This window comes from Tenrec ecaudatus, chromosome 2, assembly GCF_050624435.1.
Source record: "Tenrec ecaudatus isolate mTenEca1 chromosome 2, mTenEca1.hap1, whole genome shotgun sequence".
NCBI lineage: Eukaryota > Metazoa > Chordata > Mammalia > Afrosoricida > Tenrecidae > Tenrec > Tenrec ecaudatus.
Window position 1 is genome coordinate 131553983 of NC_134531.1, and position 13727 is coordinate 131567709.

Genomic DNA, 13727 nt, shown 5'->3' on the forward strand with positions numbered 1-13727 from the left:
CTCCACTTAAGCCCTTTTCATCAAGTCCTCTTTTCCCCCCTCCCTCCCCGCTCCCCGCCCCATGAGCCCTTGATAATTTATAAATTATTATTTTGTCATATCTTGCCCTGTCCCACATCTCCCTTCACCACCTTTTCTGTTGTCCATCCCTCAGGGAGGAGGTCACATGTAGATCCTTGTAATCGGTTCCCTCTTTCCAACTCACCCTCTACCCTCCCAGTATCGCCCCTCACACCCCTGGTCCTGAAGGTAAAAACTGTATTCAATCATAAGCTTCCCCCACCCCACTCCCACAGTCATTTTGGGGAGAGCACTTTCCACTCCCATAGAAAGTTAGTCTCAGAAACCCACAGGGGAAGTTCCATCTTGTCCTAAAAGGTCACTGTGAGTTGGCATCGACTCAATAGCAGTGAGTTTACTGTCATTTTGGAGGACTTTTTAGGTTGCTTCCAAACGTGTTGGAGTCAGACATTTGAGGATGCTGTAGGAAAAGAATCCAATGAGACCTGTAGTGAGCCTAGGTTAGCTGAAGTCCGGACCTGGGAACAAGACCGGACCTGCAGCTGACTGGCTGAGTGACCTGAGACTATCTCTGGCACTCTCTGCAGCTCTGTTTTCTCCTCTTTAGTTGAGGAGATTGGAAAAGACAGAGACACAGGTCTGCCAGCTCCGTCTATAACTCATCAGACTGAATCACACAGATCAAATTAAAATGTAGCCAAATGACTCACAATACCCAAATTCATTAAAATAGTTCATCAAAGAATTTCATTATAGATGAAATTGCAATGATGTGATCTTAAGAGGAAAGCCAGCTTTGCTAGTGGATCCATTTGTATGTGGGCTAAATGTGCTTCTAAATATAAATAAAGGTATCTGCCTACATTTTAGATACTTTACAAACATCAGTGAATGGTATATTTACTCTTGAGATGACTAGTCAGTCCAGTTAGGGTCATAAGTGAATTTCCCTCTTATCTTTAAACTTTATAAACCACTGTCATATAATAAACTTAATGCATTCGATGGACAATAATTGAAAAACTATCAAAGGCAGTTCTGAAATGTTACGAATCAATTCACCGACGATGTGTACAGCATGTTGAGCTTCTTGGAACCTTTTTAAGGTTGCAAGTCATTCTTCAGTTTTTCTCAAATGAAGTGTCTTTGGCTAGAAGCAATATTCTGTTTTACCCAACAGAAACAAACTCTAATTTTAAACAGGTACTACTGAATCCCAGTGAAATAGGCTTCATGCAGATGTATTCGTAAAAAGATCCCTTTACTGACTGTGCACAGTGTATTAACAATTCACATTTCACTTTATCTACCGAGTGGAAGAGCTTTATTCTTCCATTAAAACATTAAGCCGTCCAGGGCAGCAGCAGGGAGGCAGACTCTCCCATCTACAGATGACACTGTCCAGTGAATTGTGAAGTGCCTTAACATTAACACAAAATAGGAAAAGAGGACAGATCAACTTCTCCCTCCCTCCATCACCCCTCCCTTCTTATTTTATCAGGATTATTTTATTATTAAAAAATTATTTTAGGAAATGCCAACAGGTAAACCGTTCCCATATTCGTACTTCTACCAATCAGAAGAGAAGTGTCAACATTTATCTGACACCCACTGGGTTCACAACATCCTTCGGGCTATGTGCAAGTGGCCAAAGGAGTATGAGGTAGCCATGGCCGTTTCCTGAGGAAGATGCCTTATGGACAGACAGGGGAGCAATCACGAGGACACCGGTCCACCTTCAGCACCGTGCTGCTCAAGTTTCAGGAGCTCTTTTTCAAGTTTTGAGACGTTTACTCGATGCATCATCAGAAACTGGCCATTCAAATGGAAGACAGGGATGTCAAATTTATACCTCTCATACCAAGCAGAGTGTTGTGGGAGTGTGATGTCCACCTCCTGTAAAATAAACTGAAAGACACACGGAGACCCGGTATTTTAAAGAACATGCAGTAATTGTGGTGATACAGTGAGTGATCCTCAGGCTTTTCCTATTGCCGAGAGCTTTTCTTTTTGATTTTTTCAGCTCCATAATGATGAAGTGCCCCTGGCTGCCACGGCCTGACTGGCTTCATGATATTCCTTAACTCTTAACTCTGTGGTGCTTTTCTCTTACCCTGGTTACATGGAACATCAGGGCGCTGCTCACTCCCCAGTGGAACAAAATGAGCACTCCAACAGGACAGAAGCCGTGGGGATGGAACAGGTGTGATGGCCTGCGGCACGAAAATACTTCTATGCGAGTTGCAAAGTGAGATAAAGGGGATGGAGACAAAAGTGCTTTAAAAGCCTGAATCCTGTACCTGCTAGTTAACTCTGACTCATATTAAGAGTTGGAGTAAGAAAACCAGTCCTGCTCTGAGGAAAACACTTAGGGGTAATGAGTTTTATGGAAATCAGCACTAAAAATCTCTCTCTGAAGAATAGAATGAAAATTTAAATGAAAAATCATTTAATCTCTTTTCCTAAAGAAAGGATCCAGGCAGATACTTTATACCACACACAATATCTATTCCATACACATAAAAGCCAACTGTATTATATTACCCTGTTATTATAAGGCTTGAGTACTTCTTTGGCTTCATCACAAAGGGGGCATGGATCCTACAGGAAGAAAAAAAAAATAAAGCTATTAAACCCAAAGAATGATATGAAGCCTAACAACAATAATAATGGAAAAACCCAACACAAAGCAGATTGTACTTATTATAAAGAATAGTTGTCTATCAGGTCAATTATGCTGCTTTACTTCTGAAGCAAAACATTGTCACACAGAATCTTGTAAATAGCATATTTTTCATGGTGGATGGGCTCTCAGTGGTTTGGGGTTGCTTCCCCCCCCACCCCTGCACACATTTACTTAATGTACATACATATACTTATAAATTCACAATACATTTAAGGTTTGCATTTGTTGCTAGCCTCATCTAATTATTATCTGGAATGATTACTCCTCACCAATTTATAGTCCTGGGGCCTTGCACCTTCCAGCCCTCTTGCACTAGGCCTGGATGACACCCACAGAGTGGCTTAAAGTCTATTCTGAAGGAGGTGGGGGTGAATGAGCCTTGCCACCCCATTTTCCTCAGTCCATGGGAATAAACAAACCCATTAGGAGGTGATTGCCCCATCTTTTGTTGTTGTTGTTGTCTCACATAATTAGGGGCTTTATTAGGGAAGCTAACAGGATCAGAAACGCTCAGGACATAGTTCTTCAGTGTGGGCAGCTTCTTCCCCAGCCATGGCCTCTCTCTGGTCTTTGACCTCTCAGCTACATGGCCTGTTGGCCTCTGCCCTGCTCAAGCAATGGTTAAGAAGCTCTTTTAGGGCTTCCAGTAAGGGTGCAAAGGGCACACCACTCCACCATAATTCTCAGTCCAAAGGCATTTAGGTCCGCCTTCATGAGTCAGCAAATATGGCTTCCTCAATTAAATGCTCAGAGGCACCCCACTAGTAAGTGAGTCTCTGGCAGAAGGAAACATTACTGCACAGAGATTGCCCCCATTTTGTCTATTTTCTCATTAAGAGTTTCAAGCACAGGGCTTCTGGAATAATTCTTCCCCTGAGGTGCAAGCAAGTATCAGTGTCCTCAGTTGCATTCCTAACTCCCTTGGGAGAAATTGGTCAAAAATACTGGGCATGACTGGCAGGTTTTAACAGGGTGTCAGACTTTGTTTCTGGGAATAAGGACTAGCTATAGGTTCTCTTAAGGAGCCCTGGTTCTACCATGGGCTATTAACTGGCAAGCTCAGCAGTCTGAAGTCACCAGCAGCTCTGTGGAAGAAACATGGGGCTCTCTACTCCTTACTCCCACAAAAAGTTACAGTCTTGGAAACTCACGGGAGCAGTTCTACCCAGTCCTAAGAGGTTGTGATGAGTTGGCATCGATTCAAGGGCAGTGAGTTGTTTGTTTTTTCAATAGATTCTCTTGACAAGCTTAAAATAGACTCAGCATTACTGATTCAACATTAAATATAAAATCTTTTAACCATCTGTGATGGTAAACGATGAGCTGTGCGAGATAAGCGCATTCCTTCCCCTGTTTTAACTCACAACTTGCTTTGAAATAGGACTCAACTCATCAAGAGACCATTTTCCTTCAAAGGAAGTTGCCTTTCTGACTATAATTTTTCAGGTCAGAGAGTTTGGCTTATCATGTTATTAGCATTATTAATACATTGGGTATTAGAGATGCTTTATATTATTTTAAAATAATCATTTAACCATATAAACACAGGATCTTAAAAGCAAAATAAGACATGTTATATTGCACAAGAACCAAATGTACCAAAGTTTAACTCATAAAAATTATGTACAAGAGTCTGACACAGTTGTGTTTTTCTAACCTAGGGTCTACAGAAGCCCATGCAAATGATCATGTGTGCACGAACCTCTATAGGGAATAGTTCATCAGATTTTAAAGGGCCAATAAGTGAAAAAGCAGAGCATCTAAACACCACACCAAAAGAGAAAAGAGCAAAACCAGGCTAATTCTAATCATGTAAACACATTTTATCTTTTGTTTTAATAACATTTTAATAACGCAAGGACATTAACTCGGATAAAGGGGAAAGAATATACAAAAAGGGAGCGGTGAGCGCTGAGCAATGAAGGCAAAGGAGGTCACTGTGAGGAGCACAGGGGTCAAAGCAACAAGGTCAATACTTTTACAGACGGAAGCCTGCAATGATCTACGAGTGGCGGCACAGAAAGACCGTCAAGCTGAACAGGTTTGGGGAGAAGAATGGGACTATTCCTTGAATGTGTGTGTGTGTGTGTGTGTGTGTTTGTGTTTGTGTGTGTGTGTGAGAGAGACAGAGCAAATGTCTACATATGTATTTACCTCTGCTGCGAACACATCCACAAATGCAATAGAACAAAGGGGGATTATTTATGAAAATTTCTTAGCCATCACCAAACGCCTTGAGGGACTGAGTGACTGGTTCTCTAGGCCCAGCACCATAGTCTCATGGGACACCAAAGTCAATTGACATAGCATAGTCTTCAAAGCCAATGTTCTAAATCCTATTTTGATGAGTAGCAACTAGGTTTTTAAAAGCCTCGTGAGCAACCACCAAAGGTGCAATTGTTGCTTTTCCCTGTCTGAAGAACACTGAAGGCACAGGGAAGCAATTAGTCCAGCGGACTAAGGAACCATGTGCACATTGGCTTCCACGACTTTGAGAACTAGATGGTACCCACTACCTATTGCTCTGAAAGGGATCACTTTAGAAGGACCTGAGTCGAGCAGAAGACGACTATGGAACAAAACTCGAACTTATGAAAAAGCCCAGGTTTGCTGGTCAGTCAAAGCTCAGCAAACCCCTCTGCCCGCTAGCCTGTGGGCCTTAGCACCACCCTCATGCTGGGAGCTCAGTTCATCTTGACGGTGCCATTTTCAGTCAAAGGATGGACAGCTCTGTAAGGTAAACACAAACACTGAGCAGGGACGCATTCCATAGCCTAGCCAATCATTTGAGATAGAGAGGGCAGCCTCTACCCAAAGGCCAAGATCAGAAAGCAAGCAGGGGGGGGGGGGGGACAGAAGGAGCCAGGGGAATGAGAATCACAGGGAGGAAGGGGGACCTGTGGTGTTACTTTGTGGGGCTGTAATCAATAATTACATGAAGCAGAAAGAGGACGCACTGTTGAATGCAAAAATTATGTGCTCTGTACACTGCCCAATCCACACACAAATACATTTTGAGCTTATTTAATGCAAGCTGTAATTCATATAAAAACCAACTAATCTGGAAAACAAAAGGATGAGTATAAGGAAGAAAAGGGGAGCGGGGGCATGGGGCACTAATCCACCCAAGGGGAGGGTACTGTTTATATCTCCACAGGGAAAGTGGGACCAGACTTCAACCCAGTGCCGCAAGGTGTGAATGCAATATCCCGGCGTGGAGTAGGGAACCAGTGGAGAGGTCTGGGAGGCTGGCCCCAGCACCATAAATGAAGTGGATTCCTGCCCCTCCCCCGAAAAGAATTTGTTCCAAAGGACGACATTGACTCTGCAGCTCCGGGAGATGGATATATCTGATCAGAGCACACGTGAGCAGATGAAGGGGCAGGAGGAGAGAGTGGAGCACAGCCTGGCCCACCAGGCCGTGATGATGATGTTCCTGAGTAGAGCAGCCAGTCCATAGAGAGATCAACATGGCTGGCCCCACTATGAGACATGATGCCCCACAGTGACTAAGGGCGATACAGGGGACGGCACTGGAGACACAGTGTGGGAATTGCACCTGACCTGATCCCACCACACCGAGGCAAAGCACTGGGGGAGTGCAGTGGAACAGCAAGGAAATGGAGTGGCAAGGTCCCCAGGGAATGCTGAAAGTGGACTTTGGGGCCAGGGCGTGGTGCCCCAACAGACTGGACTGGAAAACGCTCCTAAGGGCCAGCAAACAATCCCTGAACTAACTACAAGCTTTTCTTTTGTGAAGTGTTTTGTTTTGTTCTTTGTCAGTGGTCTGTTTTTAATGTTTTGTTGTCTGGTTGTATACTGTTGCTTTGTTTTCCTCTGTCTTGTTTTTGTGCATGTTAGTGACTCCACAGGTCTGTCTGAATAGGACAGGCTGGATGAACTCTCTGGAGGAAAAACAACGGGACCGACAGTTCCGGGGGGGATTTGGGGTGGGGGTGGGGTAAGGGGGTAAGGAAGAGGTGTCAACAAACACAGGGACAAGGGAAGAACATGAGACCCAAAATGGTAGAGATGGGGAGTGGCAGGCCTGGTGGGGAACGATCAAGGGTAAGGTTGCGTAGAGAAGAGGTATAGCTGTAGCCCAGGTGGGGAAGGAGCATGGTAGTAGGGCAGGAGGAAAGTCAAGGGAGATGGAGGAAAAGAGCTAGGAGTCAAGGGGCATTTATGGAGGTCTAGACAAAGACATGTACATGCAAATATATATAGGAGGATGGGGAAATAGATCTATGTGTCTATATTTATAGGTTAAGTATTAAGGTGGCGGAAGGACCTTGGGCCTCTTCTCAAACACTCCCTCAATGCATGAATACTTTCTTTTATTAAATTTGCACTCTATGATGCTCACTCTCCCGACACAACTGCTGAAGCCAAAGCAGGTGAACAAGTAAATGTGGTAAAGAAAGCTGATGGTGCCTGGCTATCAAAAGAGATAGTGACTAGGGTCTTAAAGGCTTGAAGACAAACAAGCGGCCATCTATCTCAGAAGCAACAAAGCCCACATGGAAGAACACACTAGCCTGTGTGATCGAGTGGTCCCGAAGGGATCAGTTATCAGGCATCGAAGAACAAAAAAATCATATATTGGCTGCACACCTCCATGATAGGATCGCTGAAGACAAACGGGTGCATAAGCAAATGTGGCGAAGAAAGCTGATGGTGCACAGCTATCAAAAGAGATAGTGTCTGGGGTCTTAAAGGCTTTAAAGTGAACAAGTGGCCATCTAGCTCAGAAGCAAAAAAAAACCCACATGGAAGAAGCATACCAGCCAGTGCGATCATGAGGTGCCAAAGGGGCCAGGTATAAGGCATCATGCAAAAAAAAGAAAATATATGTATATATATATATTTATATACCATATTGAATGAAGGGGGAAGTGCAGAGTGGAGACCCAAGGCCCAAGTGTCGGCCACTGGAGATCCCCTCATAGAGGGGTTTAGGAGAGGAGATGGGTCAGTCAGGGTGTGAGGTAGTACCGATGAAGAACACAGCTTTCCCCCAGATCCTGGATGCTTCCTCCCCCCAACTACCATGATCCGAATTCTACCTTGCAGGACTGGATAGGGCAGAGGTTGTACACTGGTGCATATGGGGGCTGGAGGCACAGGGAATCCAGGGTGGATGATACCTTCAGGACCAAGGGTGTGAGGGGCGATGCTGGGAGAGTGGAGGGTGAGTGGGTTGGAAAGGGGGAACTGATTACAAGGATCCACATGTGACCTCCTCCCTGGTAGATGGACGGCAGAGAAGGGGGGGAAGGGAGACTCTGGATAGGGCAAGATATGACAAAATAACAATGTATAAATTACCAAGGGCACATGAGGGAGGGGAGAGTGGGGAGGGAGGGGGGAAAAAAAAAGAGGACCTGATGCAAAGGGCTTAAGTGGAGAGCAAATGCTTTGAGAATGATTGGGGCAGGGAAGGTGCGGATGTGCTTTATACAATTGATGTATGTATATGAATGGATTGTGATAAGAGTAGTATGAGCCCCTAATAAAATGTTTAAAAAAAAAAAGAACCAACTAATGTGAAGATTTTGGGTAAACCATTTTGGGAAATGGAGAAGAAGTCCACTACTTAAGTGTGTTTTATAGGCTAATAGAGTCAAGCTTTCATGTGATTACTAACTTTTATTTCTACAAAGACAAGAATAAATTCCAGTCTTAGTTTTGAAGAAAGTAAGTTTTTAATTTGTCTAGAAGTAATGAAACAAGAGCATCTTTCAAGCAGCATTAATATCACCCTTTTCTGGGATTCTCCATGGTGTGCGGGCACCAACACAGCCCTCGCTAGGTACTCTGTCCCTCGGTGGAATTCGTTGGCTTGGCAGCCGACCAGCCACTCTTTTCTTTTAGCAGAGTGCTGCGGTTTTACTCACAGAAGCCCCCTCAGCTCCTATCTCATGGCTGACTCTATTCCTGAGCAGTGGAGGAGGAACACCTGACCTAGTGCGAGGAAACCAGCATCCGATCCCTCTTGGCTACGTTTAGCTCACGATGGACCACTCAGAGCCCAGAGAAAGCCATGGGACTTTTGCTAGCATTCTCAAGTTATGTGAGATGTACACTCTGGGGTTTAAGAAACGGAGTTAAGCCTGAGGAAGCAGACCAGAAGAGACTGGTAACCTGTTTACCAACATGAATCAAGCTGTTTCAGAAACTGGACCAACGCAAAACAAAATCCATTTACATTGTCCTGGGAAATACTTTCTATTGTTTATAGCAGAAAAACATCTGGAATTATAGTTTATCTATCTCTTTAACTGGATTGTGAACTCTGAAGTGGGGAATGAGATTAGAGACTGAATGGCACAGATGGAGGGTGCAGGACCCACGGTTAGCTGCGTAGGGGTGTGTGTGTGTGTGTGTGTGTGAGTGTGCGTGTATGAGTGTGTGTGAGTGTGTGTGTATGAGTGTGTGTGTGAGTGTGTGTGAGTGTGTGTGTGTGTGAGTGTGTGTGTGTGAGTGTGAGTGAGTGTGTGTGTGTGTGAGTGTGTGTGTATGTGTGTGTGAGTGTGTGTGAGTGTGTGTGTATGAGTGTGTGAGTGTGTGTGTGAGTGTGTGTGTGAGTGTGTGTGTGAGTGTGTGTGTGAGTGTGTGTGCATGTGTGTGAGTGTGTGTGTGAGTGTGTGTGTATGAGTGTGTGAGTGTGTGTGAGTGTGAGTGTGAGTGTGTGGTGTGTGTGTGGTGTGTGTGGTGTGTGTGTGAGTGTGTGTGTGTGAGTGTGTGTGAGTGTGTGTGTGTGTGTGTGTGTGTAATGTTTTTGAGACTTGTCATGCAGCTCAGATTGAAAAGCAGTGCGGAACAGTTAGGCTGCATGAGCACCACGGACCTTAAGGGAGTATTTTATTGTTGTGGTTAATTCTCATATACATTTCCCACAGTAGACTCTCAGATGAAATATTTTTGTTCAATCATTTCCACCAGTGAAATATATACTTAAGGATATGAAAAGTCATTTAGATTAAGCATTCTCAATAAGAAATTCATTTTGTAAAATTGCTTAAACTTTGTTATTAGATAACTGACTGCCGGATATTTTCATATTGCTGAAATGTCTGAAATCTAAAAAAATCTCTCAAAGAGACTTTTTTTTTTTAGTTGCAGTCTCATTCCCTGGAGTTAATTCTATTACCTTGTACTGTATTTCTTTTATGATTATAAGTTACACAGGGTCATGTCAACTAGCAAAAGGAGATCAGTAATGTGAATACTGTAAATATCTTGGGGAGGGGGGTGCTCCTTAGAGGAAAGCTTCCTGGGGAGGGGGGGGGGAAGTGCCTTAAATCTAGTGTTCGAGATAGAAACATCAGTACTTCTAAATGATTTGTAAACATCACATTATAACCCCGTAGTTCTTCCTTCCCCCTCTCAATGTATGGGTGAGAGGACCACTAAATATACTAACCCGCCCTCTTGGGTGGTGAACCAATGAGGTGTCTGGGTAGGAAACAAAGTGACTGCCAACATGGTGGTGGAAAAATTGAGCAAGTCTTAAGAAAGTTTATCCTATTGCTTTTCCTTGGAACATTCTGTTATCTTTCCTAAATGGACAGCTTTCCCAAACAATTTTAGCAGTGGACATTTTTAGAGTTGTAATTACTCTTTCTCTCTGTACCTTTGTGAATAAAGTCAGCACAGGCAGATCTGTCTTACAGGCAGAGAGGTTTCTCAAGAGGAATCCAAAGGAGTATCTGGCGAGGCGCACTTGGTTGCCTCGAAACCAAAGCATCTTAAGTCTGCCAAAAGAAAAAGGAAGCAAGTAAACTAGGTGCCCCGCGCTTTGCTCTTCACCACACAAACAGCCTATGGCAGCCTCTGCGATGGGAGTGTGAAGACGTGAGATCTGTGCCGTGTATTCCAAGAGTGCTGGAGGCCCAGATGTTTGGCAAGTTCCATGATGCTTCAATATCCACTATCTTCCAAACAAAACAGAATTTATGATGGAGGGGAAAATCCATATTTATTCATGTAAACAGAGTAGCTGTGAACCTAATCACTTGGTTTCTGTAAACAAACTGCGTGTGTTTGTTAATTTGAGTACAAGATTAAAATTTCACCTGCACAATTTTCCAGCATTATGAAAATCCCCTAAAATGTGGATGTTTCCCAAGGTGGTTTTCATTCACAAGGCTAACTAACCTACATCACGAGCAAGCAGTCACCATCACCATGCTACCGCCATTGTAAAGAAAGCGGTTAGCAAGCAGCACAAGCTCCCAACTGAAGGCGCAGGCTACTGCTGGCAAGACCGATAGCCCTCCGCAGCAAGGAATGGGGAACTGCAAAACTATAGCTATAGAGACTACCATGGAGCATCAGGCCGAGTTAACTGGTCAGGGCAAACAAAAATCTACTCAATTGCTTTATAAAGAATTTTTAAAGAAGGTTGCCATCACCTCCCAAAACCTCACACACGAATGTATGAGTGTTTCTACGGGAGGTATTTTAATAAGAACAAGGAGGGAGTAACAATATGTCAAACACTAGGCTTTGAAATTCCCTCATCCTGCTACTTTACTCCACATAAGACACCTACGTGTTCCTCAGTTATTCTCCCGAGCCCCCCTGCTTTGTCCTTAAAAGGATAAACATCCCAGAGTGAATGAAGGGGGAAGTGCAGAGTGGAGACCCAAAGCCCATTTGTTGGCCACTGGAGAGCCCCTTGCAGAGGGGTCTAGGGGAGGAGATGAGTCAGTCAGGGTGTGATGTAGCACCGATGAAGAATACAGCTTTCCTCTAGTTCCTAAATGCTTCTTCCTCCCTGCCCCCCGCCCAACTATCATGATCCGAATTCTACCTTCCAAATCTGGATAGAGCAGAGGATGTACACTGGTGCAGATAGGAGCTGGAGGCACAGGGAATCCAGGGGAGATGATACCTTCAGGACCAGGGGTGTGAGTGGCGATACTGGAGGGTAGAGGGAAAGGGGGTTGGAAAGAGGGAACCTATTACAAGGATCTACACACAACCTCCTCCCTGGGGGATGGACAACAGAAGAGTGAAGGGAGATGTCAGACAGTGCAAGATATGACAAAATAATAATTTATAAATTATCAAGGGTTCAATGAAGGAGGGGAGCGGGGAGGGAGGAAAAAAAAAAAGAGGACCTGATGCAAAGGGCTTAAGTGGAGAGCAAATGCTTTGAAAACGATGAGGGCAAAGAAAGTACAGATGTGCTTTACACAATTGATGTATGTATGGATTGTGATAAGAGTTGTATGAACCCCTAATAAAATGTTTTTAAAAAAACTACAAACATCGTCATTTCTAAAAACATATGTGGTTGATTTTATCATTTATGAAGCTTCCCAACATGATTCATTCCTTCTGAATTTTGCTTTCTCCTCTTCTTCACCCTCCCCTATTGCTTTCCCCTCTCTGACCGTGTGCTGGCCACAAAGATCTTTGGATTCTTTGAATAATTCCCAAAGATCATTTCTTCATCACGACCTCTCTACTTGCTGTTGAGATGGCTGGGGCACTTTTAAGTAGCTCTTCCTCATTTGGCCTGAGCTCCTGGCACCTCTTCATAGAGAGGCCCCTTAGTAAGTACCTGCCTTACCAACACTGGCCAGCCTAGCACTCTCTGACTTCACCTTCCTAGAATTTTCTTCCCTATCTCTTGTTGTGACGTGTGATCCCCGTGGCTCTCATTTAGGGTGATCCTATGTCCAACTCTACCAGGACAAAGTGCTGCCCAGGCCTGTGCCAGCTGCACGACTGTTGGTGTGTTTGAGTCCACTGGTATGGATAGTGTGCCAATCCATGGTATTGAGGGTTTCCCTCATTTTGCACTGATCCTCCACTTTGTCAGATTACGCCCATTTCTAGCCACGTCATTATCTAAAGTTGTTTATCTATGTCCTCATTACTACTTCTCAATTCTGTATTAGCAGGTACATATTCACCCCTGCATCTCCAGGCACCTACCATTATGCCTGCCACACAGTAGGTACTCAAAGATTCACTTGACTGTGAGAGTAATGGAGTGAGCTTTGCTCAGCCTCCTTAGTCTTGCCTCTAACCCTGATGAGACACTCCGGGAGCACAGTAGTCACTACTTGGCTCTCTCCATGATAAGCAAAGGGTAATGATCCTCAGGGTGTTCTCAAGGTTATATAGCTAGTTCCAACTGCTTTAGTACCATCTCCAGCCTTCCCCTGGTCCACTCCACAGAGCATGACTATATTAATTATGTGCCTCATCTCTACTAGCTCCTGGGCTCCTCAGTGTTGGATTAGCCTTAAACTAATTTCAAGCAGGCTGGTATGACCCTGGAGAAAAACTCCAACTATATGAAGTAAAGATCACATGAGCAAAAATATGAAATATCAATCCATGAAAACAATGATTGCTCCCACACCCTTAAACTTTACTCTTCTACTTTTCCTCAGATCTCTCTGCTAATTGATGATCCTGATAATACATTAGGATAGTAATGTGGTGAGAATTAGGCAAGGATAGATTACCCAGATGGCCCAAGGTAGAAAGTTAGTCCACAGAGCTGAACACTAAGCTGCACAGGAGTAGAATCCTCACCTTTCACACCAGACTCAGGTTTGCCTTCTGGTCAATGTACCTCATGCCTATGTTTGCCTGTCAGTGAAGCCTGTGTGAGGCTCTGATGCTGAACACACTTCAGTGGCTGGCTCAGACGAAGACTGTAAAGAAAGACTGGGTGTGAGCCTTCCCAAATCCAGTGAGGGGAAACATTTTACCCAGCCTGAATATGACCGATGAGTACGAAAATGAAGAAAATGCTCTAACATTGATTGTGGTGATGAGTGCACAACTCTTTTAAAATTATTAAAACCATTAAAATTTACAGGGTATGTGAATTAAATGTTAATAAAGCTGTTGAAGAATCAGCCAGTGAAAATCCAATGGATCATAAGAGTCTGAAATCATTGTACATGGGCTCACTATGGGTGAGTGGCCTACTTGATAGCAGCTCCTAACAAATACACATTTTCCATAAATTCAGTAGAATTAACAACCT

At 44.0% G+C, this 13727-nt stretch overlaps 1 protein-coding gene across 2 annotated transcripts in view; it reads right to left on the bottom strand.

Moving 5' to 3' along the window:
- Positions 1–13727, bottom strand: part of C2H5orf63 (chromosome 2 C5orf63 homolog) — a 32423-nt gene continuing 18696 nt past the window's right edge. The window contains exons 1-4 of one of the 2 annotated variants that reach the window (XM_075541481.1): positions 13268–13441; positions 10344–10464; positions 2566–2622; positions 1–1929 (exon numbers count right to left, since the gene is read on the bottom strand). In XM_075541481.1, coding sequence (XP_075397596.1) covers positions 1738–1929; positions 2566–2622; positions 10344–10457 — 363 coding nt within the window. In that variant the 5' untranslated portion in view covers positions 10458–10464; positions 13268–13441 and the 3' untranslated portion in view covers positions 1–1737. Of the gene's footprint in view, positions 1930–2565; positions 2623–10343; positions 10465–13267; positions 13442–13727 lie in introns of those variants that run through there. The other variant, XM_075541482.1, reaches the window with a different exon arrangement.